Below are 25651 nucleotides of genomic sequence, written 5' to 3' on the forward strand. Positions count from 1 at the left end.
AACGTCTGTTTTCTCTGCGGGTTTTCTTTCATTCAAACGCTCAAAAATCCCGATGGAGTTCACAATTCAAGGAAAATGGCTGCGATTGTTTGATTTGAAAGAAAACATATCGCAGCTAGATTCGACGTCACAATGCACCGTTTACGTCGATTGGCGTTATATTCCTCGTGTTATTTAAGTAAACCATCTTGAAAACTATTCAATTCGTACCCGTCCCTATTCATACAAAAATCTGAATTCACAATTAATTTAATTTGGGTATATTTCATATTGTACGTTTTGTTGTTTGAAAGAACGGAATAGATTAGGCATTATTGCGAAAGTTTAAAATTCGTTATGCGAGAATATACAAATTTACAGTGTGGAATAAACTTCGTGGGAGAGAGATTACAGCAATTTGTTTACGAATTGCCAGGAACCGCCTAAATAGCCATCATTGTCTGTATGACGCAATCTGACTGGCTGGTAGTTCTCATGAATATTCCAAGCGAAAGGTCAATGCGGACATGACCCCCTATGGGGTTACGTCAGATCCTAGTGTAGCGATCTAAGTGAGCGGATCTCAGGATCTGGTTTCAATTAGATTGGTAAAGTCCGTGGAGTCAATGTCTGTCCATTTAGAAACGGGCCTTCTTAATGTGGCATCTGAAAGAACTTCGCTTTGCACTTCATTAGGAAGCAGGGAACGCTCGACCATTTTCCGAGCAATATCACAGTGAGCTTCACTCGACTGCTGTAACGGTGGTCTGAAACAGTTACATAAAGCTGCAACAATGCTGATATATTCCTTTGAGTGGGGAATATCTCGATTACAGACGACTCCACCAAGGAATTTCCAGCTCTTAAGACGCGAGTTCACGGACTCAACAGCCCATCTTATTTTTGTGACGAGCCGGGATTCATTACCAGCTTTAGCACAGAATTGTTTTTGTTTGGAACCAAGAAAAGCCGGGAATTTTGTTTGGAAACTAATGTTATTCAAGAAGTCAATAGAGTCTCGAAATCCTCTGTCAAGAATCAAAATGTCGTCCTTTTTAAACCAGGACAACATGTTCTCTTCGTTGGCTTTAACGACATATTTTAGAATTGAGGCATCATTATTTTTACCATTAGCAAAAAATGGCCCTAATATACTGATAATATAACCATCAGTATCCGTAATGACCATAGGCTTTACCAAAGGTCGATGTTTATGCATGCTAAAACAGTGGCGCTGAAAGTCATATTTGTGGCTCTTTTGGATATATATTTATGTTCCATCCATAATGGAAATGACAGAGTCTGACAAAAAGTGACTGAATATTTGAGTTGCATAATAAGTTGTGTGACATTCTACTATTTTTTCTCTTGAAATGTGATTGAATCCTAGATAGAAAGGAACGAAATCTGAGCAAAGGACACGTCTGGCTTGCTGTATATAGCGAGAAATCTGTCGCTGCTTCTTTCCAAAGAGTGTGCCAATCATTCTGAAAAAGAAGGATCATACTATATCGACTGTTATATATGTACATACTTTATTTTGTATTGTGTTTTGAGCCTTGAAAATACTCTTATCTGACTAGGACAATAATTTTAAGAACAAGTCCTCCAATATTTATACCTACCCTTGAGATAACCCTGTTCTAAGTTTCAGGAGCATAACGCCTATTGCTAATCTTGGAGATCGAATTTTTGAATTCTTTAATGTAGAAACAATCTTTACAAGGTGCTCAAATTGATGTTTCGTCAATCCTGTCATGTTGTACAGATCCACATCACTGTACCCGTCAAGGTCATCAAAACTTAGGCGCCTCTGTTTGGCTGATGTTTCCGTACATCATCTAATAGCTGTGTTACTTGAGATGCATGGAGTGTAGAACTTTTATTTCTGTTTTTTGTGTGTCTACATTTACACCCTTCTTCATCATTTTGCCAACCATGTGAAATCTACAGCATCTTGCGCCTTCACTTAGTAGCACCCCTTGATTTATGAAAACCTCTAAACGTGCGGGTGCCCCTATGCACACAAGAAGTTTGTTTCTGGCCCTGCATACAGCACATATATTGTGTGAATTGCCGGCAGATAGCATGGAGATAGTGACAGCTTCGTGATTGTTATTGAGAGCTTTTGATTGCCTCATTGTGCTGTAAAAACTCATCTTGCAAGGGTTACATAGCATGCCTTCTTTGTCAATGTTTTTATGTTTACTTTTGAAAAAGTCACACTGTTTAACATCTATTTTTCTCCCTTGGCCTTTTTTTACCTGTCTGTCACATGCTGTGCATTTGTGCCCCTGCATTTTGTATTTTCTGGTAGTTTTCTTTTAGCCTTTCGTCAGCAACATTATGGGTTTGAAATCCCGTGCACACAGGAACAGCTTAATGTAAACAAACTATCAATGCGGAACTGCTGTGATCTCAGAATAAATTCCCCTTTTTAAGGCGTAACTTAGAACATTGTCATCAAAATGAAACTAACTATTTGTTTTTAATATTTAGGTAATATAATGAATCACATTTATTAAACCCCCAGAAAACGAGGGGAAAATGAAAAGCAAAAGAAAAAAATAGATTGGAAAAATATAGTACTCGAACTCGGAATGTTTGCTTCAAATAAGATTACCAAGCACCTACACCATTAGGCCATGCCGTCATGGAATTTTACAGGTTTTACGGTAGACAGGTCACTACATCTTGAGGTAAAATTGAAAACGATTTTTTCCCCGTATTTTTGTCATTTTCAACATAAAGGCCACCTTAAACCAAGTTTTCTTAAATGAACTTACGTACAGTCATACTCAAATAAAACTATTTCAGTGTTTTGAATCTGGTTTAGGGTGGCTTTTGCAACAATTTGCAATTTTTAAGCCCATTACGTCACATCTACTATATACTCTATATATATACTCTATACAATCCCGGTGATGTTTATGCTTATCAAATAAAGACGCTTTCAACATATACATATCTTTATTGAGTAATTTGGGTTAATACAAGTATAAGCTAACATTGTATAGAAGAATATTTGTAAAAAATGGTATTCAAGAAAAAACTATATATGTAGGCGAAAATGCATACGAAGTGCGCTATACCTCTTTTCGGGATTACGAATATCCTGTTACAGTTTATATGTTGAAGATAACGAAGTGATAAATTCCATAACTCCTATAAGCAATACAAAATAAAGATTTGGGCAAACACTGACCCCTTGATATACCAGAGTCAGGGTTAGGTGCCTAAGAGGAGAAAGTATCCCCTGTCGACCGGTAACTCCCGTCGTGAGCCCTATATATTTATCAGGTGTTCGGAATTTTCCGTAGTCAAAATCAGTGTGCCAAGAACGACTTAGCATCGGCATGAAACACATCAGACAGCAACCCAATGATAGGTTGTATTGGCAAACTAGATCATTATAACGACCATAGGATTTGCGAAATGCTGATTTTTAAGGAGACTGTTGGAACCCCTGCAAACCTCAAAAGCGCAAGAGCTAACTTCCTTTAAAACAATTAGCAATTGAATCATGCACAGTATATATGAGATTGATCACTGTTCGTTATCGTCACCTTTCATATAATAGATAAGTATATTGTATATATTTTAAGTTTTACATAACATTAGTCATTTTACATTGGACCCTTTTGTACATGCATGAAAATACGTGATTATGGATGAAAGTTCACTGTGTTCAATACTAAAATGTGTCAATGTAAAAGAATGTATAAAAAAGACATGATGTTTGAATAAATACTTTGCTGTAATTCACAAGTATCATATAAAAATTATTTTATTTTGTGCCATATAGCCCATTTACATGTGATGGGTTTTCCAAAATATGGAAGACTACTTCCTGCTTTAGAATAGAACTTGTTGATTATTGGGAAATTGATATATAAAGACTATTGTCACAACTATATCAACGTGTCTTACCCATAAACAAAACTAGACAGAAAACATGTCTACCAAATTCTTCCTCCTGTTGTGGATTATTTGTGCAAGTAAGTATCATTAGACATTTATCATTCCTTTATCTTTATTTGATTTTCCATACGTGTACTCATATGTTTATTATTTCATAATACATTCAAAGAAGACACCAACAACACGGACAACAAACAGGTGTTTCAGTATTGGGTGGTGTTGTAAAAACAATTGCAAAATTATACAAATATTTATTCATATATGAAACTCCTGATATATATTCGATGATTTTAAACCTTACTGGTCATAAATAACAAAATTATTGAATTTAAAGAACAACATTATGGAATCTGAATAACAAGAAATCGAGATTCATCGGCGCATATAAATCAAAATATTCGAATACAAATATCAAGATTATTGAATATAAATTATCTTTTCGCATAAATAACAAAATTATTGAATAAAATCATGATTTTTGCTGATAAATCAAGATTTATGTAATATATGAACGTTTTACATGCTATACTCAAACTCATGAAAGAAATATATATATATATATACAGTTTTAGATATTGGCAGCGCAAAACAATGGTCACAAAGAAGAAGAAAATACACAAATGTCCGGTACAATAGCTTTAACCGAGGTAAAGGCTTCCTTTACAGCAGTTACAGCGGCGACAGCGGCGACAACAGTCATAGCAGCGACAGCGACAGCGACCGCGACCAATTTGGCAACGACAACCACAGCGCCGACGACGACAGAAGCGACGATAACGACAGAATAATGGTGGTGACAGAGGAGACAAAAGCGGCATCGACAAGAAGAAGTAAGAAAGTTTTATTTAAGTTATATTCTAAACGTTTATTAGACGTAATACTTTTTACAAATATATGTTCATATCATTACCCATTTCCTTATTTCTTCATCTGTTTCTTTATTTATCTTTTTACAGATTGATAATTATTGCAGTGGTGGTGTTGTTATTGTAATTATATATCATCGCGGTGGTTTGTTGTATTTATTGAGGATGCTGCAGAAAACATTAAAAAAAAAAAACTGTCAACAATACCTGGGTTTTTTTTTTTGGTTTTTATATTTTGTTTGGTTTTTTTTTATTATTATTATTATTATTTTGTTTCTGTGAAGTGGCTGGGGGTGCTGCAGTGATGAAGCTAACGGTTTCACTATTTTTCCGCACCATTTTTGATTATGAATACATAAACAAAAAAATAATTATTAAATCATTGAACGTTTTTTACCGATACATTGACTATTGTATACCCCATATAACGCCCGGATAAGAATACATTGCATTTCGTCAAGGTTCTGTATGATTACTTAGAATATGCATTATACAAACATTACAAAATAGATATATGTGTCAAAGAGTCATATAGAACAAACCATCGCAATGTTTTATAAAGTTTACTTCGACGGACAGGTTCGGAAATGAAGTAACTTGCGAGGTTAAACAATGAAACAAAAACTTACATGATATCAGATGAACTGACAACAAACCCTAGACAATTAATTATAGATCGAGTACAAGAAGAAAATTTAATTTAGTGCTTGGTATGGTTGTAATTGTCTCAATAACGTAGGATAAACTAATCTCATGTTATATACTTGTTAATGAGAACCATTTCATACACAAACATATCTTTTTTATGTCTAGGCTCCAACTCAGTTTCACACTCTTCGCCAGAAATCAAACACTTTTGCTAATTTCAAATACCCAGATTACTTTTTCCAGCTAGTCTTCTATTGTGGCTAAAAATACTAGGGATTCGCATGAAGTAAAGATGATCTACACAAGTCATTGTATGGTTCAGACAAGTCCGAAAAAATATATTTAAAAAACGCAATGGAGTGACAAAACTACAGATTGATATTTCAGAGAATGTCAGTCTTGATCCAAACATATGGATATCGTTAAAATTCTATCAATTACGAAAGCCTAGTGAAACCAAATTGAAAGTGTTAAAAAGGAGAAAAGTTGTTATTACGAAACAAGTCCTAGTTATAACAAAAAAGGTCGTTATGTTCATCCAATAAATAACTAAGACTGGCAGTTTTTATTATGGATTTATAATCAAAATCACATGATTCACTGAACATTGATCTCAACTGTTAGGGAAACTGAGTATACAATGAAAGGAATGTGACATTTGGAAGAGTGAAGGAGTGACTGAGTTTGGCTATGGATGGCTCCGTTTCTCTGATCAAGATATTGGGCTCACGGCGGATGTGACCGATCGACAGGGGATGCTTACTCCTCCTACACACATAATCCCACCTCTGATGTGTCTAGGGGTCCGTGTTTGCCAAACTATATATTTTGTATTGCTTATGGGATTTATGATATTAATCACTGTTTGTCATCTTCACCTTTCATTGATGCATTCTGATGAGTTAAAATCAAATAATTGGTTACTCTCACCATGATAAAGATACACAATGACAATGATCTATACCGATAGTGTATAGCGTAGTAAGTTCACTGAAAATGATAAAATGATAGAAGTCCAATTATTGCCCCTGATCCTCGAAAACAACAGGAATTTGGGTCAGATTTCATAGATCAAAATATGGCCATATGTCAACAGTGCCTGCTCTGGAGCAAGGTGGATGGAGAAATCCGCCACATCCGGCAAAGTTGGCCCAATACCATGACAAACTGCCAATTGATTAATCAACTAACCTTAATTGCATTTTTGATCTGGAAAATGTGCACCTTCCCTGAGAATAGTATAATGACCTCCTTGAATGGCATTTGGTGCAAGGGTTTCAACACTCGTTTAAAGTCAGCATATCGCAAATTCTATTGTCGTTATAACGATCTAGTTTGCCAATACAACCTATCATTGGGTCAAATGCTGTCTGAGGTGTTTTACATCGATTGTTAGACCGTTCTTGGCACACTAATTTAGATTACGGATAAATCCGTTTACCTGATCAAGATATAGGGATCATGTTGGGTGTGACCGGTTGACAAAGTATGCTTACTCCTCCTAAACACCTGATCCCACCTCTGGGTTTTTGAAGGTTCTGTGTTTGCCCAACTCTCTATTTTGCATTGCTTGTGGGAGTTTTTAGATTGATCACTATTCGTTGTCTTCACCTTTCATGCAGGTAATAACGGAATACTGCTACAGAAATATGAGAAGTTGACAATGGAGAAATGTGTGGGAAAACCAACTTGCGTCAAGTGTTTTATATTTAAACGGAGTGAGATCGCAGAATAGGCAGTGCTTAAAAACTGAAGAAATACCTATACGCCTTTGAGTGTGAACTTATCATCGTTCGCAGAAATGGGGAAATCCGAAAACAAAAAATTTAAATTCTTAAATCTGCTGATCTTAGATATGAAAATAACTTGCATCAGTTTGAGACAATTTTCATACGATAATTACAACATTTCTCCGCTTTTTATTCCACTGATTCATGAATCCCCTTCCCCGAATTGAAATTGATGGCTAGACTGTTTTATGAATATTAATGGATGATCATTTCAATTCCATGTAACATAAATTGTATTCATGTTTTGGAGAGAGAATGTGCTTGAATGTGATGTGATTTACCATTGTTCTGTTTTTAATTTTTTTTTTATTTAATGTAATGATGGCATATTTTCAAAACAAAAAGTCCATGGCCCTTAAAAGTGTCGGATTTAAACTACAATATAGTCTTCATAAGAGTTGATTTCTTCTAGTTTCCTCTAGAAATACTATATATCTTTTTCTTAGAAATCACTCTCATCCAAACAACTGCTTTGCATTGTCACCAAGGTGTATGCATACCGGCTCAATTTTGAAATTGTACTCTATGTATTTTCTGCACATCTCGGGGTCACATTTTCTTCCCAGATATAATAGATGCATTGTATAGCTCATCTTCTGTCCAGGGTCCAATGGTACCAATAAGACCAAAACAATGTTTTATATCTTGCGTCGTAGATTTGAGATTTTAATGACAAACAGTGTCGTGGTTTTTTCAGTATATTGTATCATTGACCATGACATTCGATGGTAATCAGTATAGTTTTTACTTGGAGTGAGTTTTGGATGTGCATTGTTTAACGTCTTGCTTGAGAATTTTTCTTTCATATGGAGAAAGGGTTGCAAAATTCAGTTATATGTTCAGTGCTTACGGCCTTTGAGCAGATTAATTTTTATCGTGCCACACCTACTGTGACAGGGGGCCTCGGGTTTTGCGGTCTCATCCGAAGGACCATCCCATTTAATCGCCTCTTACGACAAGCAAGGTGTACGTGAAAGCGTGCTGGTGTTGGATTTGGTGGCTGTACATTTTAACACATAAAGGTTGTATAGGTGAAAGAAGGAATGTAACACGTGCTTCTATGAATTTCTTATTGGTTTGTACATTTTTAGATCCGACACTTTTAGAAAGTAGGATGTTGCTGGATTTACCTATGTATCTGGTTTTAATCTAAACTAGGGTCCAAACAGGCATATCACTGAACATATATAATTTAAATTGCAAATACAGGAACACACAACCCCCCCCCCTTCAGGTCAAATGTTACATAATGCTGCATGTACAATGACATGGACGGAAATAAGTTATCTTTACTCTGTCAATAACGATTACATAACAGCGTTTAAGAATAATTTCCTTATCGATCAAAAATGCATGAACTTGTGTAACAATACTAAAACATTTTTATATTTCTATCTCTTTATACATTTCTACTTGTTCGCATGAAATACGCCGAAATTATTAACGGTCATAAAAGTCGTGATTTATTCATCGGCAGTTTTTCTAAACCAAACAAAAGCTACATAACATCGTTCCATCAAACAAAGCAATTGAGAATATGCAGAACGAAATGATTATAAACGTGAGCACATTGTTCCTCAAGGTATAAAAAACATGGTTTTGCAAGCACTGACCAATATCTATATGAAAAGGTCACATGACCTACAGGGTGTTACAAAACATTTTGTAAACTTGATGTAGATTAATAAGTCAATCTTCCACTCTTAACATTCTATCATCGATTTATCATGTTTGTAGACTGTAAAATGTAAGCAGCTTTCAAACGAATTTTCACACTTTTCTCGGACATGTTGCATACTTGCTACAAATCCAGATATATCCAATATTTACTTTCGTTTGATATATACATTTCTAGGTTTCCTAAATATACAATTGTGCTAATGAGTGCTTTCGGAAATAATATCCATATTTTAGTTCATCAATAGACGTTTTGCTTACTGTAACCAATGGAAATACTACTTACTTTCAAGCTCCAAATGATTGGAGTTCCCAATTCTCATACTGGAGCCTCAAATATCTATTGTTTTAAGCCAGTGTCACCTTATCTATCGTATGGCTACTTTCCTTCTACAAGTTTTTGTGATATGTCTTGCACTAGCCCAATCATTATGGAACATATAAAATTGCCCAGTTGATGAAAAATTTTAAGGATTGTAACCTGGTATGTACTAAAACAGCTATCGGTAAGCTGTGGTCAAAATTTGAAAAACTTAGAATAATTCTATAATCAACGGAAGCAGAACAAGCACGTACATGTAGCATATTTTTTTAAAGTGTGTATATATGGGAGTAAGAATAACTTTTCTAAAATTCGTAATATTCTTGACAAGCAAAATTGAATGAATACATGAAGGGTAATAAAAAAAAAGCACAACATTGTTTTCACAAAACTTTCATAATCCTAAATCTTTCGGGAGCTAGGTATCAAGCCAGAAGACAACTTGCCCAAGTTTCGACTTACATTCTAAATTCGGGGGGGGGGGGGTCGTCCTCCAATAATACATGACCTGTTTTCATATTCCTATGAAGCAGACTTTTTTTGAAATGTTTTACGTGAGAAGAAAAATATCTTGCTGTGGCCTTCAATTCAACATTTAGATATATCGACGATACAATATCTGTTAACAATAATAATTTTATTCATATGTCGATTCAATATATCCCAGTGAACTCAAATAAAAAACACCAAAGAGTCGTTCACTTCTCTTTCATACTTAGATATTCTAATGAAAGTAGATATTAACGCCAAACTAACAATTCAACGTTATGACAAACGGCATGATTTGAACTTCTCCATCGTCAACTTCCCATATTTATGTTGCATATTCCATTATCAGCTGCATATGGTGTTTATATAGATCTATCTCAACTGATTCGATACGCAAGAGCTTGTTCTGTGTTTGGTCAGTTCGAAGCAGACTACTAACAAACAAGTTGATGGTGCAGGGGTACCTACAGTCTCGTTTAAAATCATCATTTCGCAAATTCTATGGTCGTTATAACGATCTAGTTTGCCAATGCAACCTATCATTTGGTCAAATCAAATTTTATTTCGAGGCACAGAGATACATTGAATAGATATTGATATCATTTATACAGGATGCTTTGTTTTCATCAAGCAGAATGTAGTTTAAATCTGTTTTAGCTGGTAACAGTAATTGATCTTTGTATATGTGTATGAACATTCTGCCACGTACACCTTTTACATGTATATAGATTTTCCATGTATGACTACTTCCTGTTTTAGAATAGAACTACATATATGTAGTTGATTATTAGGAAATTGATATAAAATGGTTCTTGTTACAACTCTTAGCAATGTGTCTTAACCTTTAAGGAGAAATAAAACTAAATAAGAAACATGTGTATCAAATATATCCTCCTTTTGTGGATTTTGTGTGCAAGTAAGTATCATCAGAAATTTCTAATTCCGTTCTCTGTGTTTGATTTTTCATACGTATGTTCATATGTTTATCATTTTATAATACATTTAAAGAAGACACCATCATCATGGATACCAAACAAGTGTTCCAGTATGGCGTGTAAAACGTTGCAATATTATACAAATGTTGCTTCATATACAAAACTATTGAATAATATTCGAAAAACGTGTTGTTCATATGCAAAAATCTTGATTTACAGTCGATGATCCTCATAATCATGTGCAAAAACTGATTTATATTCAATAATCTTGATATTCATAATCAAAACATTTGATTTATATGCAAAAATCTTGATTTATAAGTGATGAATCTTCATTTGTATTTGATGAACGTATCATTAATGTTCGATAAAGTTGTTATCACATTCGATATGTCTTGATTTATATTCGATATTCTTTATATCTATACGTAAAAGTTTGCTTGATGTGCGATAACTAGATCATTACGTATCAATCGAAATTTATCTAATATAGATAACAAATTTATCGAATCTAAATAGCAAGGTTATCGAACATAAATAACAAAATTATTGAATCTCAATAACAACATTATCGAATATAAACTTTTTCCATATAGATCTTAAGATTATGGAATACAATATTGCTTTTCGCATGTTCATAAAGATTGACCACTGTTCGGTATCTTCACCTTTCATTCGTAATATATTCCAACGTTTAACAAGTTGTACGTCTCAACGTATTATGTGGTTAAAACTCATGACAGAAAAATATATTGATAGTTTTAGAAATTGACAGCGCAAAAGGATTGTCACAAAGAATCAGAAGAAACAAGAAAGCCCGATACAACAATTACAGTGGCGGCAACGGATACAGCGGCGGCAACGGATACAGTGGTGACAACTACTACAGCGGCGGCAACGAATACAGTGGTGCCAACGCCTACAGTGGCGGCGACGACCGCGACGGCGACCGCAGCAAGGACGACGACGACAGCGATGTCGAAAGGATATTCGAAAAGAGGAAGAAGTAAGGAGGTTTTCTTTAAGTTACATTCTATTTAGGAATCAGAAGAAATACTTTAGAATTCTATATTGATTTCATTACCCATTTCTTTATATTATTTTTTCATTTATTTCTTCATTTCTTTACTTGTCTTATTCTTCATTTATCTTTTACAGATTGATAATTATTGCAGTGATAGTGGGTATTATTGTAATTACCATCATGGTGGTTTGTTGTATTTATTGGGGATGCTGCAATGATCAACAGAAAAAGAACTGTCGAAATTGCCTTTCGTGTTGTTGTGAAGTGACTGAAAGTGCTGGAGAAGCGTATCAAGTGAATCAAGTTTAACCTTGCATTGCAAACGTTCTCTGATATTATTTTTAAATGTATGGTTTATGTTGATTTCTGTGAACAAAAGTTTTGAGGGTTATTTTTTATTTTCATACACACGCATACATGTTATATCATGAAATACAGAGTTAGTTTCAGATCATGAAAGTTCAATCTCATAACTCCTATAAGCAATACAAAATAGAGAGATTGGGCAAACACGGACCCCTGGATATACCAGAGGTGGGATCTGGGCCGGGATTCATAAAGATTCTAAGAAAATTCTTAGATCTCATACTTAAGTAGTAAAAAAATTCTTAGCTAAGAAAAATACTTAAGTATTAATTCATAAAAATGTTAAGCATAATTCTTAACTAAGTTTCAATCTTAGAAAAATGAAACACTTAAGTAGAAATTCTATGGCAACGCGAACGATTTCCCGGAATTTTTACCGCACTCTCCAGCAAAAGAGGTAAAAAGTTGAGGATAGTGATGTCAACAACAACATCATGGAATCCAAGCAGACGAAAAGAAAGCCTAATTGGAATGCTGATGAAACGCTTGCCTTGGCTTCGTTAGTAGAAGAGAACAAGCATATCCTGAGGGGGAAATTAGGGCCCACTTTAACCTCCGAGATGAAGCACCGCACTTGGCAAAGTATTGCCGAAAGACTAGCCGCGATGGGGGTGGGTCCAGCTAGGACAGCGGTGGAAGTGGAGAAGAAGTGGCACAACGTCTTCTCCAAATCTAAATCTGAAATCTCAGATCACAGAAGAGTTGTGACTGGGACAGGTTGGTTATTATTGATAGAACTTAGATACTTAAACTGTCTATATATATAAATATGTGCGTGTGTACATGCACACTTGTTGAACTTGCGTAAAGCTTTATTTAAATCTGTCAACATTGGTATATACCAAAGAAAAGCGGTCTTCTTATGCATCGAATTTGACTATAAATATCATTATGAAGTAGGTAAAGCACTTAGCAAACTGTTGCCTTATGACTTGACTACTTCCGTGCTTGTCTGAATATTGTTTACGTTTCCAAGGTGAGAAAAGGGGGATAACTCCAATGAAAATATTTTGAGGTGCCCCACAGGATATCAACATTACTATAAATGTACTAATCTTTAACAGTTTGGAACAATATTTACTACATGTATTTTCACTCACAGTAATTTACTATGGCATCTAGGAATATTCTTTATAGTATATGAATATATTTTAGGCGGGGGCCCACCACCAAAACCTCTCAGCGCAGTTGCCACAACAGTGTGTGGTGTGGTAGGAGAGGATAATGCTTGCCTCAGTGGGATTGATGGTGGGATTGACTCCTCTCTCTTGCAGATATTAAACATTGGAGAAGGGAGTCAACCAGTGTGAGTAAATACAAGAAAATTTGTCTACATATTCACTTATATTGTATTGTATGTAGTTATCTGTCATAATTCATCATCATCATTAATTATTATATGTACATGAATGCAGTGATTCATGCACTGCAAGGATAGATGAAATTACTTGAAATCTGTCATGATAGAATTGTTCTTTGTATCTTTGTAATTCCATTTATATGAATGGATTATTATTATTATCTTTTTATTAACATCTAAATAATTATAATAAAAAACAATTATTAAAATAATCATTAAATTCATCATATAATCAACCTCAGTCATGTTGTGTATATTCAAATGTTAGAATTTGGGGTAAATTAGCTTCAATTTTTTCAATGACAGAATTGTCTTTTCTGTATTAATTCGATTTGTATAGAATATGAACATCAACATAAAAAAGAATAACATTCATTGTAATAAACATTCAATGCAATCATATAATTTAATAATTCAAAAGAGCTGCAGAAGATATAGAAAGGAGAATACTAAGTAAGCATTTAATTAATCTCTTTTCATCACAGGGGAATCAATGTCTTTGAGGGACCTCCTGGTATGGATCCCCTCATTCTCAACTCTAGCCCTCTAGTCGCCGCATCTGTACAAGAGCCTTCACTACCATTAACATCCATGACTACAAGTTTGCAGGCCTCTGAAAATAGAAGCAGTCAGCCTGATTTGAAAAGGAGAATCGAGGAGCTAATTTGCAGGAAGTTGGAACTGGAAGTCCAGTATATGGAATTAAAGATAAAAAAACTAAAGCAAGAGGAATGAATTTTATTAGCTCACCTGAGCCGAAGGCTCAAGTGAGCTTTTCTGATCAAAATTTGTCCGTTGTATGTCGTCGTCGTAAACTTTTCACATTTTTCATCTTCCTCTCAAGAACCACTGGGCCAATTTCAACCAAACTTGCCACAAAGCATTCTTAGGTGAAGGGCTTTCAGGTTTGTTCAAATGAAGGGCCATGTCCCTTTCAAAGGGGAGACAATCACAAAAATGCAAAAATAGAGTGGGGTCATTTAAAAATCTTCTCAAGAACCATTGGGTCAGAAAAGCTGAAATTTTCATGAAAGCTTCCTGACATAGTGCAGATTTAAGTTTGTTCAAATCATGGCCCCCAGGGATTGGATGGGGCCACAATAAGGGATCAAAGTTTTACATACTAATATGTAGGATAAATCTTTAAAAATCTTCTCAAGAACCACTGAACTAGAAAAGCTGAGATTTACATGAAAGCTTCCCGACATAATGCAATGTGGCCCCTGGGCCTCTTGTTTATATTTAAAAGCATTTTAATTGATGTACTATATGTACATGTTCTTATCTCATCTGAGTGAAAGGTTCAAGTGACCTTTTAAATCTGATCAAACTCTGTCCATTGTCTGTTGGCACACAGTTGGGCCACATGAATAGATCATTTTTTTTATACATGGGAAATATTTTGTAAATCTTTTCAAGAACAACAAGGCCATGGTTAGTAATATTAACAAGCAAGCAATCTATTGTAGTGCAGAATCATATAACAGCTGTAGGACCATCAAGGAACCTGGGTTTAAGGGTGGGCTAGAATCTATGATAAAATTTTACATAGAACATGGATATATTATAAACAAAGAATTTTTTTTTTAAATCCTCTCCAGCAAGATCATTAAATTCAGTTGTCACCCTCTGGGGCTATAGGTATAAACTCTAATTTACCATACCATTTGTAATACCATTGATTATTAACTACATGTTTTCTTTCTTTCACATTAAATAGACATGTAAATATGATGCCGTAACTGATAAAACATTTAGATTTCATACTATTATTGTATATGATATCTGAAAGACATAGAAATTCAGTATACTTTACCAGACATTGTTGTGTTTGTCATAATAGATATTAATAATTAATAAGTTAAGTTTTTTATGTTTCATATTTCAACATTAATAAGTAGATACTCAATAGATGAAATTAATGATATGTGTGTTAAAATTTTCACTTTCCATATAAAGTAGTTGTTGGCTTTTAACTTTTCACATTTTCATTTTCCTTACTAGAATGACTAGGCCAATTTCAACCAAAATTGGCACAATACATCCTTGGGCATTTTCCCCCTCAAGAACCCCATAGCTAAATTGCATGGTCAAAATGTAATACATTTGTAAGACAGTGTGGTGTTTTCCTAAGTAGATATATTATTTCATTACTATATGAAACATATTATTATTTAAAAAAGCTGTAATTTAAGTAGCTCATAAAGATTATCACATGCCTTTATTTTTAACCTGCTTTAATTTATGTATAATTTGATAATTTGTACATATCTCTAAGTTATTCATATATTATAGAATCATTATGGTCATTAATCTCATCTATGTACATGTATATAATGTATTTGCTGAATATTCAGATGGTATGCATTTTGTATGATAGTGGATGACTAAGAGTAATGAAAATTTACATCAGTTTGAATGTACATTTAAAATATGAATTATCATGATAAATTAAAATTTAGTAGTTTAAAAATTTATGTGTGGATTTTGGAGTGTTCGATTAGTATTCAACTACAATGTATTTTCATTTTTTTTTTTTTATAATTTCCTTCTGTGGATAAGTGGTCAATATATGGTAATATATGATTATTTGTATATAGATTAATATTTATTAAAGGTTCTGTGTCACACATAGGTATGCTTTGCATTGCATTGATTTGATATTTGTTATTATTTTATGTTTTTTGCATTCTGTTAAGTTTTTTAATATTCATATGAAGTTTATTCAGTCTATGATTTTTAAAGTAATAGTCGAGTAAGATAAATCTATTTATCAATTATATACCATATAGTAAATCAGTAGCCAAATTTGAAGTTCATTTATAATCTATCATTTCTAAGCACTGTTAAAGTAAAGATGTTGATTGTAAATTGTGCTTGGCAAATGAGTTTTTTTGTTGTTGATTTTTTATCTTTTATATATGTATGTATGTATGTATGTATGTGTGTGTGTATGTTTGTTTGTAAATGTTATATATATGTTCAGAGCTGGAAAAAATATAAATTAACTCATGTGTTAAACATTGATTGGTGTTGTTGTTTAATGTATACCACCACAACCCACACAAGCATCATTACATCATTATTTAGATTCAAATTGGTTAAAATGGTATACCCCAAGGTCATAATGAGGTTTAAAAATTTATAGGGAAGTACATGTATATCTCATCATTTTCATTATTTTGTACTTTAATGATCCACTCTTCAACTTCTAGTTACATACATGCAGTCAATACATACACAACTCCCAATGCAACTCAAAAGTGAGTCTCTGCAAACTGTTGTCGGTATCTCAGACCATCATTGCCATTGTTGTTAAATATGTGTGGTACATGTACATTAACTTGTTGATCTTCACCATCATCTTCATGATCTTGTGGGCATGGAATGCATCGATCTTTGCAAATGTTATGCAAAATGGCACAGGACAAAATAACCTGACATGCCTTCTCAGGTGACAAGCGGATTTCACCATGTAGTACATGAAATCGCCTCTTCAGTTGTCCGATACCCCTTTCCACCACAGATCTTGTTTTCTTGTGAGCTCTATAAATCAGTATGGTAAAATCTGATTGGTTTGCTTATTTAAAAAAATTGGTTGTTGTACACATAATAAATCACATGAATACAACAATCAAGTTATATATGTTAATATTGATATCATTATGTGTAGAGAGAGAAGGGGGGGGGGGCATGTTTTAAGTATGACCAATTGTTATTTGAGAAGCATAATATCTTGGATGCGAATTACAAAAAAAAATCATTCAGAAGACTTCTATAGTAAATCCCCATTGTAGGCATTAATTGTTAATATTAAATTAAACAAAAAAAAAAAAAAAAAAAAAAAACACTGCCTGGAATGACAAAACTTTCATAAAAGCATGTTTCATATGAATTATTGTAGTAAAAAAAATCTTCCACCCGCCCCAATAGTCAATGCTCATCTATTTTCAAATTGTTAAAAAAGAAGAAGAAAAGAAAAGAAAATTCCCCACATCTCGTTATGCTATATGTTTATATGTTTATATCGAAATAATTTCTAAGTTTGAATTTTATGTTTAAAAAAATATTGGTTATCAATATATATTCTGGTACTGTGTTACCTGAGTATGTGATAGTCAGGTGCATGTGACATGTACCACCCTCCCCCTTTTATTTACAAAATAATTAATAATGTACCCTTTATTTACATGTCAGTGAAATAAAACAATCAAAGTAGATATATATTTTATTATTTTATAGATTACATGCAAGAAAAGGAATTTAAATTCTAAGAATTGCAATAATCAAAAAGAGTCAATTAAGCTGAAATTGCACAGTCTAAAGAATTGACAGCTGTTTACATCACATTTATGTGACATTATATTCTGAATTTGACGTTACCTAACTAATATTATCCATATCCATGATGCAGTGTCTGCATTTGATTTCAATTCATGAAAGTGCCAGTATATATATTTTATAATTTATATGTTGAAACACTTTTACATACTTATTTTGTCAATCCCACAAGTCCCCCCCCCCCATTTTTTAAACAATACATGCAAGAAAGAGGAGAAAATTTACAATAAATGTAAATTGGAATAATAATACTAATACTACTAATAGTAATAAAACCAAATATTGAAGTGGTTTTTATTTAGTTTCATGTTTACACCCCTCCATTTGGAAACTGTTGGATCCACCCGATTGTTTCTCAAATAGGGGGCGCTAAGTTTCGAACTAATTTTACACCAATCAGAATTTGTTTATACCAAGAGGGAAATATGGATGTGAGAAAAGCAAAGACTTGTTTATCATGTTTATTTAGAATATTTAAAGGTGTGCATGTGTCTTGTGTATGAAAGAAGATTTTAAATCTTTACCTGTTGTAATTCAACTGCGATGGTTGGTTTGGTCTCAGAAAAGGAGTCAATAACCAACGTTTGGAGGGATATCCGCTGTCGCCAAGCAAATGTGTGTGAATGGGGATGTGATTATTTTCGAACAGGACTCTCAAACCACTTTCGTTAAGGATTCGGGAATCGTGAGTGGAGCCTGGCCATTTAGCAACAACATCAATGATTCTATATTTTGCATCAAAAACAACTTGTGTGTTAATACTGTGGTAGTTATGTCTATTGACGAATTCATTTTCATATTCGTGTGGTGCAATTATTTGAATGTGGGTACCATCGATGGCGCCTACTATCCCTGGGAAGCCCGCGATTGCGTGAAAAGACTCTTGGTTTCTTCTAATCTCTGCTGCGCTAGATGGAAATTGTACAAACCGACTGATCATAAGAGGGGAGGTAAGGCTTGCCAGTGTTACGGTAATGGCCCGTGAGACAGTTGGCTGAGAAACACCCATGTCATCGCCGTTGCACAGCTGCATTTTGCCCGTAGCTAGAAACCTCAAAGTAAGAAGAACTTTCTGAAGAGAGGATAATGCCATATTACGCCGAGAGCCACTAGATATTTGATCACGAATAAGTGATTCCACAAAAAGGATTCCACCTGAATCAAGCCGAAAACGTTCGATAAGTTCACGATCACTGTACTGCTGTAAACAGTCTTTTCTCTCTCTAAAATTCCTTCTGTGAACTATGTTGGCAGCCATTTTATTTGTGAACTTAAGAAATTCTGAAAACTTAAGTCTGCTACAGACTACACTTACTTTTAAGAATTGTTTAAGAATTTTCTAAGAATTAAGTTGTTTTATGAATAAAACTTAAGATAAATACTCATTCTTAGCGTTACTTAAGTTTTATTTATTGATTTAAGAAATTTCTTATACTTAAGCATAACTTAAACATCTTTATGAATCCCGGCCCAGGTGCCTAGGAGGAGTAAGCATCCCCTGTCATCGAAGTTTCTAGATTTTATCGAAGTTAATCAACATAAAACCCACTGAAAAGGGTGAATATGAAATATTTTTCCATACGGCATCATTCCTTGCACATTGGATCCGTTCCAGGCAAAAACAACAAACATCTATGTCATTCCATCGTATATTTACGTCGCACTAAACATATATGATGTACTTGATGTGGGAGAAAAGAAAAATGTAACAAAATGAAAAATCGCCCCTTACCAACGTTAATCAAGATAATACATAATGCAGAAAATTTAAGTGATCAATGCAATTTAATATACTGCAAATTTCTATTCCAAACATGTTTGGAAATAGTCTTTCAAATACATGTAAAGAAACTTTCATGTATTAAAAAGTTTTCCAGTTACATGTATCCAGCTACCGTGATGTCAGCTGTCTTACAATGTTAACCCGGCAACTTTATGACAAACGGGATGATTTCATCTTCTCCATCGTCAACTTTCCATATTTATGAAGGAATATTTTAACCAACTCGGCATTAATTTCACATTATTGATCGTACTTTTACTCAACTGACTTTCAAACGAAATTCTTTAAAACAATGCTTCACGTTTAGGCATGTCTAATATCCCATTGCTTATAGGAGTTTGATCACTGTTCGCTATCTTCGCCTTTCATTTAATGGGATGGGTGAATTAAAGGCACAGACAACGAACAGCAATCAACCTCATAACTCCCAATACAAAATAGATAGTTGGGCAAACACGGACCCCTGGACACACAAGAGGTGGGATCAGGTGTCTAGGAGGAGTAAACATTCCCTGTCGAATGATTACACCCGCGGTGAGCTCTTTATCTTGAGCATGTAAACCGCGTAATCCTAATCAAAATTAGTGTGCCAAGAACGATCTAACAATCGATATAAAACTTCTTAGACAGCATTTGACCCAATGGTAGGTTGTGTTGGCAAACTAGATCATTATAACGACCATAGAATTTGCGAAATGCTGATTTTAAACGAAAGTGTTGTGACAAAGACTGGGGTGATATTGTACAGACTTGTACTTATGCATATACTGCAGTAGTCACCCCTGTCATGTTCTCTCCTTCTCATGTTTTCTCTCTGGAAATTTTTCAATTTGCTCTCTGGTATATCCAGGGGCCCGTGTTTGCCCAACTATCTATTTTGCATTGCTCTTTGCAGGTATGAGACTGATCATCGTTACTTATCTTTATCTTTCATGAATGCAATAGTCTTAATAACAAGAAATTTATGTTCTCTACGTTTTTGTTTTTTTTTATATATATATAATCTTGAACTGAGAGAGAGAGAGAGAGAGAGAGAGAGAGAGAGGATCCCCATGGTTTGTGGTTGGGTATGATTGTTGACCAAAGAGTTGATAGGAAACACGCAGTGAGTTGAATTAAATTCATATATGTGCCATTCCATCAAATTTTACAATTTTCTGAAACTTCTGTCACCTGATCCAGTTCTTATCCACATTACATCACAAGGCGTTATAACACCTATCCTAGGATACACAAAATTTATTATATGAGTGACATCCACCGGATAAATTCGTAAATATGCAATATATATATATATATATATCATATTTTTCTGAAAGGTAGATTCACAGATATGTGATCAGTACATGTGTTTCAACTATCATATAAAAATATTTTCTTCCTATACTCTGAAATTAAAATAAACCTATGCTAGAGTTCCTCATTGACAATATCTTCGTGGTCTTGGGTGATCAGGTCTTCCAACAGTCTGTTGGAATTCCCATGGGCACGAATTGTGCTCCTTTGTTAGCTGACCTGTTGTTATATTCATATGAAGCAGAATTTATTCAAAAACATTTACTTGAGAAGAAAAAATCTCTTGTTGTGACCTTCAATTCGACATTGAGATATATTGACGACGTTTTGTCTATTAACAATAATAACTTCCATTCATATGTTGATTCGATATATCCCTGTGATCTCAAAATAAAAGACACCACAGAGTCGTCCACTTCTGCTTCATATTTTGATATTTTATTCAAAGTAGACATTAACGGCAAACTGACAACTCAACTGTATGACAAACGGAGTGATTTCAGCTTCTCCATCGTCAACTTCCCATATTTATGTAGCAATATTCCATTATCACCTGCATAGGGAGTTTATATCTCTCAACTGATTCGATAGGCAAGAGCTTGTTCTGCATATAGTGAGTTTTTAAATCGAGTCAAGCTATTAACAAACAAGTTGATGGTACAGGGGTTTCAACAATCTTGATTGAAGTCAGCATTTTGTAAATGTTATGGTCGTTATAACGATCTAGTTCGTCAATACAACCTATCATTGGGTCATATGCTGTCTGGCGTCTGACGTGTTTCATACCGATTGTTAGGCCGTTCTTGGCACACTGATTTTGACTACGGATAGCTCCGTTTACCTGTTAAGGATATAGGGCTCAGGGCGGGTATTACCGGTCGACAGGGGATGCTTAGTCCTCCTAGGCACCTGATCCCATTTCTGGTGTGTCCAGGGGTCCGTGTTTGCCCAACTACAAGTTTATTTATTTTGCAATGCTTATAGGAGTTATGAGATTGATCACTGTTCGTTATTTTCACCTTTCATACTCAGAGTTATGTGTAGTTCATTATCAATCATTATCTATATGGATTTTGGTTTGTGTGTAGATATATATATATATATATATATATATATATATATATATATATATACAAGGTGAAGATAACGAACAGTGACCAATCCCACAACTCCCACAAGCAATACAAAATAGATAACTGGGCAAACACGGACCCCTGGACACACCAGAGGTGGGACCAGGTGCCCAGGAGGAGCAGGCATCCCCTGTTGACCGGTCACACCCGCCGTGAGCCCCATATCCTGATCAGGTGAACGGAGTTATCCGCAGTCAAAATCAGTGTGCCAAGAACGATATATAATATTTGCATCTGGAATTAAGATGATCAGAAACATATTTTGAAAACAATTTATTTACATCGTAATAGCAATAAAACAATGCATTGCATTCATTTCAACCTTGGATATCATAATTCAACTATGGCAGTAAGAAATTCACAAAAATTATCTTCTATTTTCTAAACAATGAATTCCACAGTGATGGGTCTACGAAAAAAATTTCATTGTAAAGGTTGTGTTTGCCAGCTTTGACATCACCTAAATACAGTACAAAATCCCACCACTGCACATTTGCAACTGCAATTTCAGTCTGAATTTGTGTGTACTAATGTGATGTCTCTTTTAATCCCATACACCCATTCTCATTTTTTGAACATGATAATTTTCATTGAAAATCTACAGTGAAATTTCTGAAATTGTATGGATATTTAATTTTGACTACTCCTCTCCCAAAACATTAACATTGGAAAATTCCATATGGTGATGCACCCAAATGACGTTTACTGAAATCAATGATAAAACGCGAAGTTTTCAATTCAAAGCTGACATGAATTAATAAATTCGTACACCTTTCTCATCTTATCCGTCATATTTCTCTCAGGTAGCCTAATTTATCCTACCCGTATATACCCCAAATGTGATTGTCACACCTGAATGATTTTTCTAAGTGGACTCGATTAGTGCACATCTCCGATAGAAATATATAGGGAATGCGAAACAAATAAAATCACATTTTAAAACATTATGTTTTGCTCAAAATTACAAAATATTTATTGTATACCAATGCAATATTCCGAAAGTTTAGTTAATTTAGAAAAAAAATGCAAAAAAAAAAGCTTTTCTTGCATACTTGCAAGTGCATGCAAGTATTTGCAGTTTCTTATGAAATAAATGCGGAGAAATCATTTGCCAGTTACATACTGATAGAATGGAATAAGCAAAGAGCATGAAATATATTATTTATATCAATTCTTGCAAAATACGGATCCATGCCATATGCATAATATATAATGCACATGGAATATTCGCCAAAAAAAATTATCAAATACGGACGTCTATTCAACAGGTATCGGAGATGTGCACTTACCGAAAATATTAGATTCTTTTTATTCTGATAAATCCACGAAACAAAATGCTAAACTCCATTTGTATCTCGTTAGAACTTTACAACACGTTGTCATTCCATTATACAGACTGCGACACACTTCACCCGTGCCAATCAGGGTGTCTTCAATCAGGGGAGATGTCAGAGTCGAAATTTTTTCCTGTATAGAATGCTTGTCTGGTCGAGGTTTTGCAGTTTAAAAAATCGGGAATCTAATCATATACACTGAGCATTTGGTTGGATATATTCCGTGCTCAATTCAAAATTTATCGATGATCATATACAAACTTGGATATACAAATAAGGGAATAATAATCGAAAATATACATCTGTTTGAAAATGCGGGTATTACATTTGCAATCCATAATAAACAGTTGATTACACAAAGACACATATAAAAGGAAATGTATAAACGAAAATCTAGTTTTATTGTCTCTTTGGGAACCACATAATTATTTACGGTCTCTGTATGTCCATATCTATTGATTGAGCAGGAGAGAGAGAGAGAGAGAGAGAGAGAGAGAGAGAGAGAGACTGTCCTACTTCGATGTTCAGTATATCATTTCACAGAAGGAAAGAAATTGATCACTGATATAATGGTAAGCTTACAAGCATTAAAAATTTCCAACTATTTAAAAATTTGTGATTGACAATATATTGAAAACTTACAGGAGTTGATGCTTATAATTGAATTCATTACAAATTTTAAAAAAATATTAGTTTAAATTGTGCATGTAGAAAATACTGACTTTGTGTGTTAGAATAATGGAAAAAAGTAAATTGTCAAAGAAGTGGGGAGAGCAGACCAGCCCAGCCTCTCTGCCCACCCCAACCCCCTATAATTCCAATGTTATATATTACAATAGTTTTGATTGGACAAAAATAAAGCTGAACAAGAGTTTATACATCAATAAATCCGAAAACGCAATGTATTCATACACGCCTGAAAACAAATAACATAGTGCGAGGAAACTATTCAAATTTTTGCAATCGTTAATAAAGTGAATAAATTGGAATTATAAGAATCAAACATTCTTCTAGAAGAATTTATCGATGTGTAAACTCTGGACATTTTACTCACAAACTTAACATAAAAGTGCTTCGCACTTTTATTCAGTTTGTGAGTAAAATGTTCGGAGTTTACACATCGATAAATTCTTCAAAAAGAATGTTTAATCCTATAGTATACGTGCCTGAAACAACATATCAATTCGTGTTGAAAGAAAGGTGCATATCTGCATTTCATTAAATTCCAAAGGAGCTCTAATTTATGTGTTCCACTATTAATTATTTTGTATGCAAGATTCGTTCCCGAATTTAGAATCATGCTTTCAGTCAGAGGAGAAATGAATTCATTTTGAAGTACATGTACATCTTGTTTGAATGTAAATGTTGGGTTCCTTCTTTTAATTTCATCAGACTCATTAGAATCCCCTCCCCCAAACTATGCAGCTTTGTTTCTATTGATATCTAAATCGGTATATGAATCCGGATATAAATTATATAATGTTTTTTCGTGGTCATATAGATATCGATACTAGAAAATGTTTATACTCTTGCCTTTTGCATATCCTACTAATGCATTACAGTAGAATGACACTGTATCATATCAAATAAAACCTCAACACGAATTTTACTGATTTATGAATACTAACATCTTATCGAATACATTTGAATTTGAAATTTCGACGTACAGCGGTATGTCTATTTTCAGAATATACCCATGGCACCAAGTCTACGAAATGAAAATAATCATTATGGCATGTTACAGAAACGTTAAAACACACATATGCTATAGTCCTGCAATGCATGCATGCGATTTTTCTGAATACATATATTTATGTATTCGTGAATAAAGCTCCTACGCTTAAAACTAGCTTGGCCTTTATGCATTTTGTTTTGTGATTTTGGTTTACCATTCCTTACACTGTGTAAAATAAGGAAAACTTGGTAAAGGGTGCAATTCTACACCATACAGTTAGTATGCATGCATGTGTTTAAAAGCAAAATGTACATGTAATAACCAGACATGTATCGTCATTTTTCAGGGGGGGACAACAGGAAGAAAAAAATGGAAAATTGGATTCTTCAAAATTTCTTGCCATTCAAAATTATAATTAAAAAAGATGAACGAAAACAGCAATAAAATAAAACAAAAACCCAAACAAACCAAGATGTTTTATCCGATGTTCAAAGTCCTAATGTGGGAGTGAAGGATTAAAAGAGTCTTTTACTTTGACTGCCTCAATACTTTCCCCCTACACTTCATTTTCTTCCATCGTTGGGGGTGGGATGGGGTGGTTAGAGTCCTCTGCTATGAGTGCCTCATAATATCTTCATTTTCTTAATTGGTGGTGGTGTTTGTCTTCTACTATTATATCAGAACTTTCAAGCTGGGGTCAAGATGGGGGAGG

At 34.2% G+C, this 25651-nt stretch overlaps 2 protein-coding genes across 4 annotated transcripts; one reads left to right on the forward strand and one right to left on the reverse strand.

Moving 5' to 3' along the window:
* Nucleotides 1-3869: 3869 nt before the first annotated feature.
* On the forward strand, nt 3870-19103 carry LOC125677446 (uncharacterized). Of its 3 annotated transcripts, XM_056160167.1 has the most exons (6): nt 3870-3977; nt 4467-4730; nt 11387-11633; nt 11786-12734; nt 13173-13323; nt 13863-19103. In XM_056160167.1, the coding sequence occupies exons 4-6, from the start codon at nt 12452-12454 to the stop codon at nt 14110-14112; spliced, it is 684 nt and encodes a 227-aa protein (XP_056016142.1). In that variant the 5' UTR covers nt 3870-3977; nt 4467-4730; nt 11387-11633; nt 11786-12451; the 3' UTR covers nt 14113-19103. The 3 variants fall into 3 exon arrangements, with proteins under 3 accessions (XP_056016142.1, XP_048771470.2, XP_056016144.1); XM_056160169.1 differs by lacking the exons at nt 3870-3977; nt 4467-4730 and adding an exon at nt 10445-10608; XM_048915513.2 differs by lacking the exons at nt 13173-13323; nt 13863-19103 and having other exon boundaries at nt 11786-12042.
* Nucleotides 13734-18976, reverse strand: LOC130053261 (putative nuclease HARBI1). Its single transcript, XM_056160166.1, has 3 exons — nt 18243-18976; nt 16618-16923; nt 13734-13990 (listed from the first exon to the last, which is right to left on the reverse strand). The coding sequence occupies exons 1-2, from the start codon at nt 18974-18976 to the stop codon at nt 16635-16637; spliced, it is 1023 nt and encodes a 340-aa protein (XP_056016141.1). The 3' UTR covers nt 13734-13990; nt 16618-16634.
* Nucleotides 19104-25651: the final 6548 nt, after the last annotated feature.

This window comes from Ostrea edulis, chromosome 3 (assembly GCF_947568905.1).
Source record: "Ostrea edulis chromosome 3, xbOstEdul1.1, whole genome shotgun sequence".
Taxonomy (NCBI): Eukaryota; Metazoa; Mollusca; class Bivalvia; order Ostreida; family Ostreidae; genus Ostrea; species Ostrea edulis.

Coding starts and splice junctions, on each gene's coding strand:
- LOC125677446 (XM_048915513.2), top strand. CDS start 3,935: ATGTCTACCAAATTCTTCCTCCTGTTGTGGATTATTTGTGCAA. Junction 4,731..11,386: donor AGCGGCATCGACAAGAAGAA/GTAAGAAAGTTT, acceptor ATATATTGATAG/TTTTAGAAATTGACAGCGCA. Junction 11,634..11,785: donor ATATTCGAAAAGAGGAAGAA/GTAAGGAGGTTT, acceptor TATCTTTTACAG/ATTGATAATTATTGCAGTGA.
- LOC130053261 (XM_056160166.1), bottom strand. CDS start 18,976: ATGGCTGCCAACATAGTTCACAGAAGGAATTTTAGAGAGAGAAAAGAC. Junction 16,924..18,242: donor TCGCAGTTGAATTACAACAG/GTAAAGATTTAA, acceptor ACTGATTTATAG/AGCTCACAAGAAAACAAGAT.